The sequence below is a fragment of the Miniopterus natalensis genome, chromosome 9 (genome assembly GCF_054644295.1).
Source record: "Miniopterus natalensis isolate mMinNat1 chromosome 9, mMinNat1.hap1, whole genome shotgun sequence".
In the NCBI taxonomy this organism is placed as follows: domain Eukaryota; kingdom Metazoa; phylum Chordata; class Mammalia; order Chiroptera; family Miniopteridae; genus Miniopterus; species Miniopterus natalensis.
In genome coordinates, this window is record NC_142089.1 from 11,345,883 (window position 1) to 11,358,237 (window position 12,355).

The 12,355-nt window shown below is 54.9% G+C and overlaps 2 protein-coding genes across 2 annotated transcripts; one reads left to right on the forward strand and one right to left on the reverse strand.

Annotated features, from left to right (window-relative positions):
* The first annotated feature begins 180 nt into the window (after window positions 1–180).
* LOC107538440 (aflatoxin B1 aldehyde reductase member 2) lies at window positions 181–6,088 on the forward strand. Its single transcript, XM_016214691.2, has 7 exons — window positions 181–505; window positions 2,906–3,093; window positions 3,267–3,371; window positions 3,882–3,978; window positions 4,166–4,265; window positions 4,855–4,984; window positions 5,697–6,088. Exons 1-7 carry the CDS (start codon window positions 181–183, stop codon window positions 5,856–5,858), a joined length of 1,107 nt encoding a protein of 368 aa, XP_016070177.2. The 3' UTR covers window positions 5,859–6,088.
* A 459-nt stretch (window positions 6,089–6,547) lies between these two features.
* MRTO4 (MRT4 homolog, ribosome maturation factor) lies at window positions 6,548–12,200 on the reverse strand. Its single transcript, XM_016214692.2, has 8 exons — window positions 12,103–12,200; window positions 10,308–10,366; window positions 9,383–9,486; window positions 8,626–8,707; window positions 8,269–8,336; window positions 7,856–8,007; window positions 7,387–7,463; window positions 6,548–7,275 (listed from the first exon to the last, which is right to left on the reverse strand). The coding sequence occupies exons 1-8, from the start codon at window positions 12,128–12,130 to the stop codon at window positions 7,123–7,125; spliced, it is 723 nt and encodes a 240-aa protein (XP_016070178.1). The 5' UTR covers window positions 12,131–12,200; the 3' UTR covers window positions 6,548–7,122.
* Between the last annotated feature and the right edge of the window lie 155 nt (window positions 12,201–12,355).

The window sequence follows — 12,355 nt, forward strand, 5'->3', positions numbered from 1 at the left end:
CCGCGCGGCTCCGCCCCTCGCGCCGCGCACTTGTCCGACGGCCCCGGGGCGGCGCTGGCGGGCACAGCGTGCGTGCGGCGCAGGGACGCTCGGGGCCGGCTGCCCCGCCGCCTCCCGGGCTCCGCCTCCCCGCGGCGGTGGGCGGGGTCCCGGGCGCCCCGGCGCGCAGGCGCGGACCTCATGCTCCGCGCGGCGTCTCGCGCTGTGGCCCGCGCCGCGGTCCGCTGTGCGCGTCGCCGGGGGCCGCCGCAGGCTCGCGCCGCCAGCGCCGCCGCCATGTCCCGTTCGCCGCGGTCCGCCTCGGGCGCCCCGGCCCGGCCGGCCACCGTGCTGGGCACCATGGAGATGGGGCGCCGCATGGACGCGCCCGCCTGCGCCGCGGCTGTGCGCGCCTTCCTGGAGCGCGGCCACACCGAGCTGGACACGGCCTTCATGTACAGCGACGGCCAGTCGGAGAGCATCCTGGGCGGCCTGGGGCTCGGGCTGGGCGGCGGCGACTGCAGAGGTAACGGCCCCTCACTGCCGCCTGCGCCGGCTGGACGCTGACCCGGCCCCAGCCATTGTGCACCGACAGCCTCGTCCCCTCCCCTAGCCCTGCTCTCCAGACCCGGTGCACATGTAGCCCCGACAGCCGTACAGGGCTCTGTCCTGACCACCTTCCCCTTCCCTTCCTTTAGGGGTTGCAGCTCGGGAACCCCCCCCGAGTCTGGTCTAGCCCTTAGCTTTCTACCCCTGTTGCTTTCTTGGGGAACCTCTCTGAGGCACTGGCCTCCAGAGCCGTGCCCTTCCCGCCTTCAGTCCTGCCAGGTGCCCATAACCAGGCCCCGCGCTCCGCCCAGGCCCCTCTCCCCATTGCCCTCACTCCCCCTCCGCTCCCTGAGCACCCTGTTCTTTCACCAGTCCCTGGACTTTGCTCAGGTCAGTTGGCAGTCCCTGGGCGCTCTCAGGGAGAGCGGTAGCGATGCAGTAGCAGGCTGGGCCGGGGGAGCAGAGGTGGCCGTGTGAGAGAGCCAGTCAGGTAGCCCCTGCTATCTTTGTTATGGGGTAACCGGAGGGAAAGTGACTAACCCACCCCCAGGGAGCTCAGAGTGTGGTGGGAAAGACAAGCCAGTGATTACCAGGGAACCCAGAAGGGGCAGCGCTCTGGGACGACCAGAACTGGGAGGGGCCCTGGGGAAGGCTCAGAGAGCAGGAGCTGGCTGGGCCTTAAAGGATCAGTAATGGTTTGCTGGGCAGAGAATGACAGAAAGGGGCATTAGCGCTGAGGGCACAGCTGTACTAAGACTGGGCTTGGAAATGCAAAGTGCCTGGTGTGTGGAAGGGTGGCCCGTGGGCAGGTGTGGCTTGAAAGGGGGAAGTGTGTGTAAGGAAGGACTGTCCCTCATTAGCCTGATTCCATTAGAAGTGCCTAGGAGGCTACCTGACGTATAGTGGCGCCCACTAAACGTTGGCTATTATTACTGTCACACTTTGCGCCCCCTCCCCCCCAGGCTCTTCTTTCCCAGCCCCTGTGGGGCTTCCCCTCGGGACCCTTAGACTCATAGCTTGGTGGATCTGGAGGAACAGAATGGGGACATGTATCTCAGGCCCATGCTGTCTAGTTCACCTGGCCGCCTTGTTGTTAATGAAGGTTTTGTTTCTGAAGTGGTTTTTCTTCTGCAACCCTTCCCTGCTTCCTTCTTTGACCCAGGCGCTCACTGGGCCCAAGTCCTCAGGCGGGACCCGAGGCAAAGTTCACTGAGCATTCGGAGGAATAGAGAGTATCTGGTCGTAAGGCTGTGGGACTTGTTCCCTCATATGAAATGGTCGGATGACTTCCCTCTGAACTGCTGAGTTGTCTTTGGCAAGGATGAAAAGTGCAGACTCCATCCACCCCCCCGATCCAGCCAGCCAGCGTTCTGTATAGCATTTCCACGCCGCTTGCAAGGCAGAGCCGTGCTTGCATGGCAGAGCACTATCTCGTTCTCATGGGGACTGTGTCTGGACGGTGGGTGTGTGGGTGTGCAGCTTCCACGAGTCTGGAAGGGGAAGGGGAACTATAATTGCCTTCTGCTCATTTTGCCTTCTGCCTGTCTCTCAACTTGATCTCTGCCAGCGCTCATGTTCAGGCAGATACTTCTCTTCTCTGAATTCTCCCAGCAGCCTCTTTACCCGTCTCTATACTTCCAGGCCTGCCCCCTTGAGTTTTTTTCTCTATACTGCAGCCAGAGTGCGGGCACACACTGACTTGAAACGTTTGAGTGATGGTGTCTGAGAAGATCCTTTGAGATTATGCCTGTGCCCTTTCTCTTCTCTCTTGCTCCATTGCTCCATGCCTGGAGTTTATGCTCTTATAGCTCAGAATTGCCAAGTATGGCCCTTCACATACTGTATTGCCTTGTCTATGATTTTTGCCTGTGTTCCCACCCTCTGGAATGTGCTTCCCAGCCTTCCTTGTTGACTGTGACTCATTCTTGGAGACTCAGCTTGGGGGTTATCCCACAGGAAGCCTTCCCTGGCAGTCCCAGGCTGACCACACACCTCTTCTCTGGGCTCCTTTAGCACCAGTGCTTTTCTGTGCAGCACTTACTGTATTGTAACCTCACCTTCTAGACTCTGAGCTCCTTGAGGGTAGAGATCGAGTGTGTTTAGTTCCTTTCTGTGTACTCAGCCTCCAGTGCAAGGCTTGGCACACCAAACAGTATGATGACTAATAATAGTTACTATAACAGCAATGAACATTGAGAACTTACATGTAACATCATGTAGTTCATCCTCACGATCTCCCAATGAGGACAGTTCCTTATCACCCCTATTTTACAGATTATAGAACTGAGGCTCAGAGAACTTAAATAATTTAGCCAGGGTCACATGGCTAGTAAGTGGTTATAGTAAGTCTCTCCACCATTGCATTCTGCCCCCAAAGTGAAAATTGCCACCAAGGCCAATCCCTGGGATGGGAAGTCACTGAAGCCTGACAGTCTCCGGTCCCAGCTGGAGACATCACTGAAGCGATTGCAGTGCTCCCAGGTGGACCTCTTCTACCTACATGCACCTGACCATGCCACTCCCGTGGAAGAAACGCTACGTGCCTGCCACCAGCTGCACCAAGAGGTGAGGGTGGCCCCCCTAGGCTCCAGGAGGAGGTCTGCTGCTCCTCTCTTTGGCCTGCCATTACCCAGGAGAGTAGAGGCTCCAGGGCTGTCCCAAAGCAGAGCTGGGGACAGTCCCCACACCTAGGGTTGTCTTGACGGTGTTGGGTTCTGACCACTGCCTCTTTCCTGCAGGGCAAGTTTGTGGAGCTTGGGCTTTCCAACTATGCAGCCTGGGAGGTGGCTGAGATCTGTACTCTCTGCAAGAGCAACGGCTGGACCCTGCCCACTGTGTACCAGGTGCGGGGCAGGGCTGCAGAGGCCTGTCTCCAGGGCTCCTATGATCCCGACTTCTCTTGGCCCCTCTGACCGGCCCTTGCCCTCTCCATAGCAGCCATTCCCCTGCTCACAGCCTGCATATCGGCCCCAGGTGCCCCTCAGGTTGACGTGCAAGCTCCTCAGCCTGGCTCTAATCCTGGAAACCACCTTTATTGTGATTATCTGTCTCCTCTCTGTGTCTTTAACTCGCCTCTAACATCTGTTGGAGACAGAGATTGTGCTGGACTTACTCATGTTTGGAAACCCAGTGTCCAGCCCACAGTTGGCACCCATAGATGTTTGTGGAATGATCACTCGAGTCCAGTTTCCCTTCCTGGGCCCAATGCTGTCTCCCCATCCCCTACCACCAGGTGGTCTGGGAAATCACTGCTGAAGTCCTTGGCAGGTTTTGACTGCAGGTTTTAAAAGAAGGTTGCTGGGGTCCCTTCCTTTGACATGTGCACCCTCTCTAGCCGGTCCTTCTGCCTGCAGGGAATGTACAACGCCACCACCCGGCAGGTGGAAACAGAGCTCTTCCCCTGCCTCAGGCACTTTGGACTGAGATTCTACGCCTACAACCCTTTGGCTGGTACGAGGACAGGCTCCTCCTCCTGGGGTGGGTGCGCATTCCTGGCCCTGGGAAGCAGAAATGGGTTTCACAGGAGGCTCGGCTGTGCCTTCCATCCTTCCTGGTTCTCCTTCCGCCCCCAAGCCCAGTCCAGAAGAGCCTCTGGAAGCAGTGTGGGTCAGGGGATCTGATTACAGCCTTCCCACAGGGGGCCTGCTGACTGGCAAGTACAAGTATGAAGACAAGGATGGGAAACAACCTGTGGGCCGCTTCTTTGGGAATAGCTGGGCTGAGACCTACAGGAATCGGTGAGCTGGAGATATCTGCATTAGGGGTGTGTATGTGGGGGGGAGTGTTCTTTTATCTGAATGGAGAAGTTCTAGGCTGCTTTCCTGTGGGCTCCAGGCCTTCCCTTGCAGCCTGGACCTATGTCTCTGGATTCCTGCAGGAATTGCCAAACCCTCTGTGGGGTTTCTTCTTGTTTTCTTGGTACCTCTGGGAGGAAATGAGGATCCCTGGACCTTAAGCAGGGTCTTCCAAGTCACAGCTGTTCCCTGGGAAATGCTCATCACCTGCTAAGAGGAAAGGAAAGAGCCCTGGATTGAGGCTCAGGAGACGTGGGGCCTGCCTCCTGCACTATGTGTGCTCCAGGGTGGAGTGAGGACAGGCTTTGTGTTCTTAGGAATGAAGATGTGGAGGTCTCTGGTGAGGGAGCCAGTAGCCCGAGTGGTTCTGCTGCCTAATAAGGCACGAGCCCCACTGCTAGAGAGGACACTGCCCAACCCCTACTGTGGGGTTGGGGTGGGCATAGCTGCTCTGGTTGGCTCTTTGCCTATAGCCCCCAATGTGACCACCCCCATGATACTGACCTATATGTCACCCCCCTCACCTGCCCAGTTTCTGGAAGGAGCACCACTTCAAGGCCATTGCCCTAGTGGAGAAGGCCCTGCAGGCTGCATATGGCACCAGTGCCCCCAGCATGACCTCAGCCGCCCTGCGGTGGATGTACCACCACTCGCAGCTCCAGGTAACCCAGCTGTCCCAGGAGGCTCTGCTTCTGTTTTTCCATTTTCTTGGGTGGGGCGGTGGTGAGGGAGAGGGCTGCATAATTATTTGGTGATTTCTGAGATGACTCCTTTGCTTTCTCTGAAATTTCTCCATGCCCCTCCCATCTTTTGGGCAGTAATTCTGTTGTTCTTTGACTTCCTTATGTGCCCTGTCACAAACACTATTGGTCCTATTAGGTGTAACCCCAATTTTATTTTTTAACCCTCACTCAAGGACTGGTTTTTTTAACCGTTAGCATTTATTCCATCCTTGGCTGCCCGCTCTGCAGAGTCCAACTCTGTACCTGGTGGGTTTCCCTTCCCCCAGCTTGGGTATTGTGTGGCTCCTCTTTATCGAGCACCTGCTAAGTGCCAGGCCTGAAGCAAAGTACTTCCCAAAATTTTAATTCCCACAATCACCCTGCAAACTTCAGGAAGTCTGAAGCCTAGAGAGGTCAAGTAAGTAACCCAGCTGCTGAGAGGCAGAGGTCAGTGGCTCTGAACTTAGGTCTGTGTGCTGAAGAGACTGGAGGCAGGGCTTTAGAGCTGTCTGAAGGCAAGATAAGTTCTTTCTGTAATAATACAGGGTATAAAGACATCAGATCCCAAATCCAAACGGGTACAGGACTGCGAGGGGTGCGCATGTCTGGAGTCACTGTGCACTGGTGCATTGATGTCTGTCTTGCCTTCCAGGGTGCCCACGGGGATGCAGTCATCCTGGGCATGTCCAGCCTGGAACAGCTGGAACAGAACCTGGCAGCAACTGAGGAAGGGCCCCTGGAGCCGGCTGTTGTGCAGGCCTTTGATCAAGCCTGGCACCTGGTTGCCCATGAATGTCCCAACTACTTCCGCTAGGCCTAGTCCTGACTCAAGGTAGCAGAGTACACTACAGTCTCTCACCCTGGCCTTAAACTTCATTTAGCCTGTTCTTTTCTCATCGTCTTAGTTAACAAATTGTTTCCTATATTCTTGTAATACTCCCAGTTGCCTTCACAATGTGTAAAGGCGGGGGCTGTGATCTACTCCGGCATTTCCTGTCTGAATAAAGCAGGCACTTGACCTGGGGTAGCCCAGGCCCAAAGTGAGCCTGGTGAACTTGCTTCTTTTGCTGCCAGCAACCTGGTTCCTGTCTTCCCAAAGGCCTGGGGAGAAGGGTGCAGGAGTGTGGCTTCGTCTTTGAAGGGCAGAGGCAGTGGGATGGGCTCCCCAGCGTCCTGTGCTGACTCCAGTCTGACCTCTCAGGAGAGGGACTGGAGGTGGCCCTTCCACACATGACAAAGAGCCGTACAACCTGACGCAGACTCTCTCATTCAGAAATGCCTTCACTGAATCATTTACAGATAGGACAGTTTGGGCAAAACTCTGTCAGAGTCACCACCAAGAAGACAACCTCCAAGGATGCTGTGGAACATATTAACACACTCGGGGCTGTGCTCTCATCCTAGCTAAAGCCTCCGTCGTCCTCCCCCCAAAGCTACTCAGCTCTGGCTTGGGAGAGAGTATGTGGAGGGCGAGGAAGGGCAGCCAGGGTGCCTGCTTTTAATATGTTTTTATTGAATTTAGAGAAGGGACAGGGAAAGAATCACTGACGGGCTGCCTACTGCACGACCCCTACTGGGGATCCAGCCTGCAACCACGGCATGTGCCCTGACTGGGAATCCACCCAGTGACCTCTCACTTCGTGAGACTATGCTCAACCAACTGAGCCACACCGGCCAGAGCCAGGGTGCCTGTTTTTCTCAGCAAATCCCCATTTCAAGCAAGGGCATTGAGGGCCACTGAAGAGAAGCCCTGTAGTTGATCTTCTGTCTTCTGGGGACAGTGGTCATGCAGGAACCAGTGCTGGAAGCTGACTCACGAGGTGAACGAAAGGAACCCTAGGAATCCAAACAAAAGCCCAAACCCAAAGGCCTTTTTTTTCTGAGAAAAGTTCCTTTTTCCATCTACACGGAGACACCCTGCAGATAGTTTTATTCTTTGTAGGAAAAGTCTGTCCCTATAGCCCTCATTTGTCTTCCACAGCAAGATAAATAGCTGCTCCGCCGAGAGGGGCGGTGGCAGTCCAGATAGTCAATATGACACCTGGACCTAGCCAGAGGCCCTCAGTCCTGCTTGCCTATCAGCAGTCATCGTCGTCGTCCTCTGATTCTTCTGTCGACTCAGGTGCACTCTCTGGCAAGTCATCTTCCATCTGTTGGAACCTTCTGGACTGTGCATCCCACATGTATTTGATAGTCACCTTGAATTCAGCCATCTCATATCCGAAAAGCTTCTGCAAGAGACGAAGGAACTGAGAGTCAGGAAGAGCAGGTGTGATCCGGAGTCACTGTGGCCCCTCCTGCCCCAGCCTGCAGACTGCTAGGAGGAGCCGGGCCGAACTTACCAGGATGCGGGCCTGCTCTGGTGTCAGCACATCGCCCTCCTTGCACACTTCATAGTCGGACAGCAGGGTCACCACACCTGCGGAGAAGGGGGGCAGCAAGCAGTTACTTCTGGCAGAGCTTTCTGTCTGCTGCCCAGAGTTGGGAGGAATTTGCTTGCCCACCTGTCCTCCCCACTCCAGCACACACTGGGGCATGGATTACTCAGCAGTGTCAGTGGCCTGCGGCGTATTTGGAGTAGTGACAGCTGACAGCCTCCCCCACTGTCCCTTACGTGTTGCATCCTGGCTGTAAGTTACTGTCCACATTCACCCCAAGCATGAGGTGGGCACTCTTAGTACCCCATTCTCATGAGAAAATGGAAGCTGGTAGAAATAACCTGCTCAGCCAGAAAGGAGGCCTGTTGGGTTTGGGAGCCTGTGCTCTTGGCCACTCAGCTGTGACCTTTCAGCTCCAGGGACCTCCCTGTACCTCTCTTGAGGGCAGTAGGCAGGCCCAGCTGCCTCAGTTGTGGCTCCATGGAGTGGGGGAACTGCTCCAGGGGCCCTGGGTCCAGGGTCACGGTGAACGTTGCTTTGTTTCCAGCACGAGCATAGTCCATTTCTGCGTACTTCGTGAACCACCTTAGGGGAACAAGAAGGGGCTGGAGGGGAGGTTCCTGACTGGCCCACCGGCCCACCTGAAGTCAGGTTCCCCTGGTGTCTCCCCTCTGGGTTCATCTCAGCTGCTGGCAGCAGCTGGCTTGGAGCACTGTGCTGGGAATAAAGGCTCAGTAACAGGTCCCAGGAGCCAGTTCTTGATGTCTCCACTGTACAGAGTCCCTGGATTCCTTCCCCAGAGTCCTCACCAACCTTTCTTCCCCCCCACTCCTCAAAAACACTCACTCGTTTACTTCCTCTTTAGTACGATTGGTGAAAAGGAGACCAACTTCACCCCTCAACTTCTTGCTGACCTAAAAATGAAAGTGCATCCATCGGTCACATTAGAACAGTGGTTTTCAACTGGGGACAGTTTTGACCCCCACCCCCTACATTTGCAACATCTGGAGGCATTTTTGATGGTTGCAGCTGCATGTGTGTGGGGGATCTACTCTCTGGGTTGGAGGTTGAAGGAGAACCGGAGCTTTAAGCCAGACCTTGCTTTCCCCGAGCCCCAGGCAGGCCAGCTGGCTGGTGTGTCACAGAACAGCAGGAGAGAAGGTGGCTTGGCCTTGGCCCTCCTCGTGAGGGCCCGAGGCTCACCTGATGCAGGTTGTCTTTGTACTCATCAGATGGGCTTCGACCTAAGGCCACCATCATCACTTTGTTTTTGCCAAAGAACATCCTACAGAGAGAAGAGGGGTCTGTGAAGGAGGTGGCCTGCCCCGTGCTCCCCTAGTTAAGTGCAGACCAGCTCTAGTAGCTGGAGATGTGGCCAGAGGCTCTCACTTCTTCCATGGAGCCCTGCCCACTGTCTACAGCCCAGGGTCCTTTTCACTACTTTCCTGCCTATAAACCCGAAATTCACAATAATTCTATCAGCCCACCGTGAATGTTATGTGATAATCTGCCTGCCCTGTCTGAATGTATGGAAGAGGCCTGTTTAATGGTCTGAACCAGAGCTGGTGCAACTGTAGGTGACCAGTCATCATCCGCACTTTCACAATTCCAGCCCAAGGACAGATGCTTGCCACATGGCTTGTACAGCTTGCTGCAGGGTCCCTGTTGCATCCCACAGCACATCCTGACCTAAAACTGATAGAGTGTTCCTAAAAAGATCAGACCCTAGGGGTGAGGGAGCCCCTCCTCCTGAAGGGGGTCAATGCTCAAACTCCCTGAGCAACCACCAAGCCCTGCCCCCCAAGGAGCTCAGAGCGAGACCAGCTGGAACAGAAAGTGCCCTTCAGTGGGGCACGGCACTTTGTCCTTAAGACGCCATCTGTGACCCAGGTGACCAAGAGTCAATAACTGCCTCTGGGCTCTGAAAGCACTCAAAGGGCGCTGCCCTCTGCCTGCTCACCGGCTGTGCTTCCAGGCACTCCGGATGTCCTTCAATTTGCTGTTCCTCATGTTGGCCACGGAGAAGATGAAAAGGTGCTTGTACGTGTCCACACATTTCCGAAGCTGTGGAACAATTCATGGGGCTCTGAAGTTCCAGGGGCACCACAGATTGCTCAACACCTGGGCCTCAGATGGGAAAGACTATGCTCTAGTCCCTCACTAATGAAAGTTTAGGGCTGGAGGCCTCCAAGCCAGGATCTCTGGGGCAAAGCAGGCATGACCTCCAAGTGTAGGGGAAGCTGAGCCATGGGTCAAGATCCCACAGCCTCTCCAGGTTTCTGACTTACCTGTGGCTGCTTCTCTGTTTTGTTCCTTAATAGTCGACAACCTAAAAACACTCAGTTGCACTAGAAAGTCGCCTACTAAATGAAACACATGAAGCCTCATTATTTACTCTTAAAGGGAGGTGGCTCACCAGCCCTGCTCTGCCCACATTGCTGGCCGCAGCCATGATGAGGTGGTCTCAAGGAAATAGAATCTTTGTGCAGGAGAAGACACCCTTCTCACCCTGCTTGCAGCCCCAAAGCAGTGCAGTGAGGTGGTGCATTTACTCACATCTGGAAGCTCCCAGCTTTTTGACATCAGGCAGACTAACAAATCTCTGTAAGCTTGTTACCCAACCGCAAAACAGTTATAACATCACCTCCTATGTAAGGATGGAGTGGAATGATACATGTGGAACACAGCCCTGTGCAGGGCATAGAGTAAGAGCTCAATCAAAGCTGGAAATCATTACTATGGGAGTTTTCCTGCCACTGGAGGAAAAGGGCTAGACCAGCAGCCTTTTCTTGTTTTAAACAGTATGTTTTCCTAACATACAATCCTATGCCTACATTTATAAACCAAATACAAGGTCTGGAGAAATAAAAAGAACAAGCTCTTACCTCTTCTATCAGGTTCTGTTTCAGTTCCAAGCCTTTCTTAGCAGTTTTGGTTAAGGAAACTAACACAAAAAAAAACAGGAGACATGATGAGACAAAGCTGGATGTCCTGGAGACTCATTTTCTTCTTGGCTGGACCAAGCCAGTATGGGGAGAGGCAGTAAAGCTATTGCCAGAGTCCTGAGTGCCTACCTACTGTCATTCTTGACCCTGAAGATCTTTTGATATAGTTCCTGTTATGCAGACAAACTAGATATTCCTTCCCTCCTCTTAGTTTAAGCTAGAATTCGGTTCTGAGGTGTGTTGGTATGGCTTGTTCGTGCTCCCAAAGTGCTTTCAGTGGAAGACCTAGCCTGGTGGCTGAGGCAGGTGCACAGAGACCATCTATGGCTGGCCTCTGCTGTGAAATGAATGAGTCGGGGGGGGGGGGGGGGCTCATCATTCATCTCCTCTGCTACATCTTTGCAGTTTGGACTCATGGATGCAGCAATGCCACTTTGGGGAGAGAGAAGCACTCCTACTGTAACAAAAGCTGGGGCCCAAATGGCCCCTTACCCAGAAGGGTTTGGCATTTGCCGGATGTCATCACGGATCCCCCCACAGAACCCACAGACACTTAACAGAGCATCAAATGCAAAGCCCAGGGTTCCCCCAGGAAGAGGCTGCCTCTTATTTATCCTGATTGGGACTGAGTCCCTCTTCAGAGGCACACATACCGAAAGGTAATCCCACCGGTCAGGGGAAAATGAAGCACGAGGGGAAACAAAACACAATGATCCACTTTCGATCCTTTTCACTGCTACAACTGTGAACAAACCCAGCATCATCCTGTCTTGGATTACTGCTGGTCTTGCTGCTTCCATCCTTGCCTCCACTCTGCCCAGTCCATTCTCAACAAGGCAACTAGGGTAAACTCTTAAAAGGAAAGTCAAATCATGTCATTCCTCTGCTCAAGCTCTCAATAGCTACACATCTCACCTGGATGTAAAAGGTAATTCCTTGCAGAGGTCTTAAAAGCCCCGCCCACTCTCGCCTCCCCCTCTTTGCTCACACCAGCCTCTGGTCCCAGGACCTTTCAAACATGCCCTCATGTCAGCCTCTGCTCTTTTGTTTCTTCTCTTTGGAACACCATTATCCAGGCAACTCCGTGGGTTGTTCACTTCCTTCAAGTTTATGCCCATTTGCCACCTCATCAGAGAGCCCTTCTCTGGTCACATTACACAAAACATCACTTCTTTCACTTTTGCTCCGTGGGAGTCATGACTGACATTAGTTAGTGGGTTTTTGGTATTATGGGGGGGGGGGGTATTTCCCGTGACTAAAACGTTAAGCTCAGCGAGGGCTCTAGGCCTTCCTTGTAACCGCCGTATCCACCTATGCTTAGACAGTGCCAGGCCCCTAACTATTGCAGTGAATGTGCTAAACAGCTGGGGTGAGAAAGGCCGCCATAGTCAGGAACGATTTCTTAGCGCGGACAGGATGGAGGGAGAGGAGAAAGCTAAGGGAGATGGACTGAGGTGGAAAAGGTGCACCAAGGCGAGATCGGGCGCGGTCCAGCAGGCCTTGAAAGAACACTCGAGGCCGGGCAAAACTGTCTCCGCTCCCTTGCCCCAGACAGGCTCCAGCCCCCTCGGATGCTCCTTACGCCCCAGAGGTGCTCCCGCCGCCGGCTAGCAGCGACCCCGCGGAGCTCTTCGCGGAGGTCTGGGCGTCCCATTCCGTGCCCCCACAGCCCCCATCACAGCCGGCACCCAGCAAGCGGAGCTCCCCGCTGGGTCCCAATATCCCTTTTGCCCACCTTTCTTGTCGCGCTTGGACTTGGGCATCGCTCTGCGGACACGTGCGGCGGAAGGCGGTGTTGCCTGTTAGGACCCCGGCGGCGCGGGGGCCTCTGGGACCGCCCTCGGGAGCTGTCCTCGACGGTGCCTGACCCAATCTGCGCTGCGTCCGGCCTCTCTCCGGCGGCCGCCACCTGCGCTCTTCCCCACGTCTCCAGGGCCACTTGTCACGCGTCCGGGGATCTCCCCCCGAGTCCTGCGCGCCCCACCGAG

Bases quoted from the DNA above. Each gene is read 5' to 3' on its own strand.
- MRTO4 (XM_016214692.2), bottom strand. From the start codon at position 12,130: ATGCCCAAGTCCAAGCGCGACAAGAAAG. The intron at 8,337-8,625 runs GTGAGCCTCGGG...TTTCATTTTTAG, and splicing joins ACAAAGACAACCTGCATCAG to GTCAGCAAGAAGTTGAGGGG. The intron at 7,464-7,855 runs GTACAGGGAGGT...CCTTCTCCGCAG, and splicing joins GCCTACTGCCCTCAAGAGAG to GTGTGGTGACCCTGCTGTCC.
- LOC107538440 (XM_016214691.2), top strand. From the start codon at position 181: ATGCTCCGCGCGGCGTCTCGCGCTGTGGCCCGCGCCGCGGTCCGCTGT. The intron at 506-2,905 runs GTAACGGCCCCT...CTGCCCCCAAAG, and splicing joins GGGCGGCGGCGACTGCAGAG to TGAAAATTGCCACCAAGGCC. The intron at 3,979-4,165 runs GTACGAGGACAG...GCCTTCCCACAG, and splicing joins CGCCTACAACCCTTTGGCTG to GGGGCCTGCTGACTGGCAAG.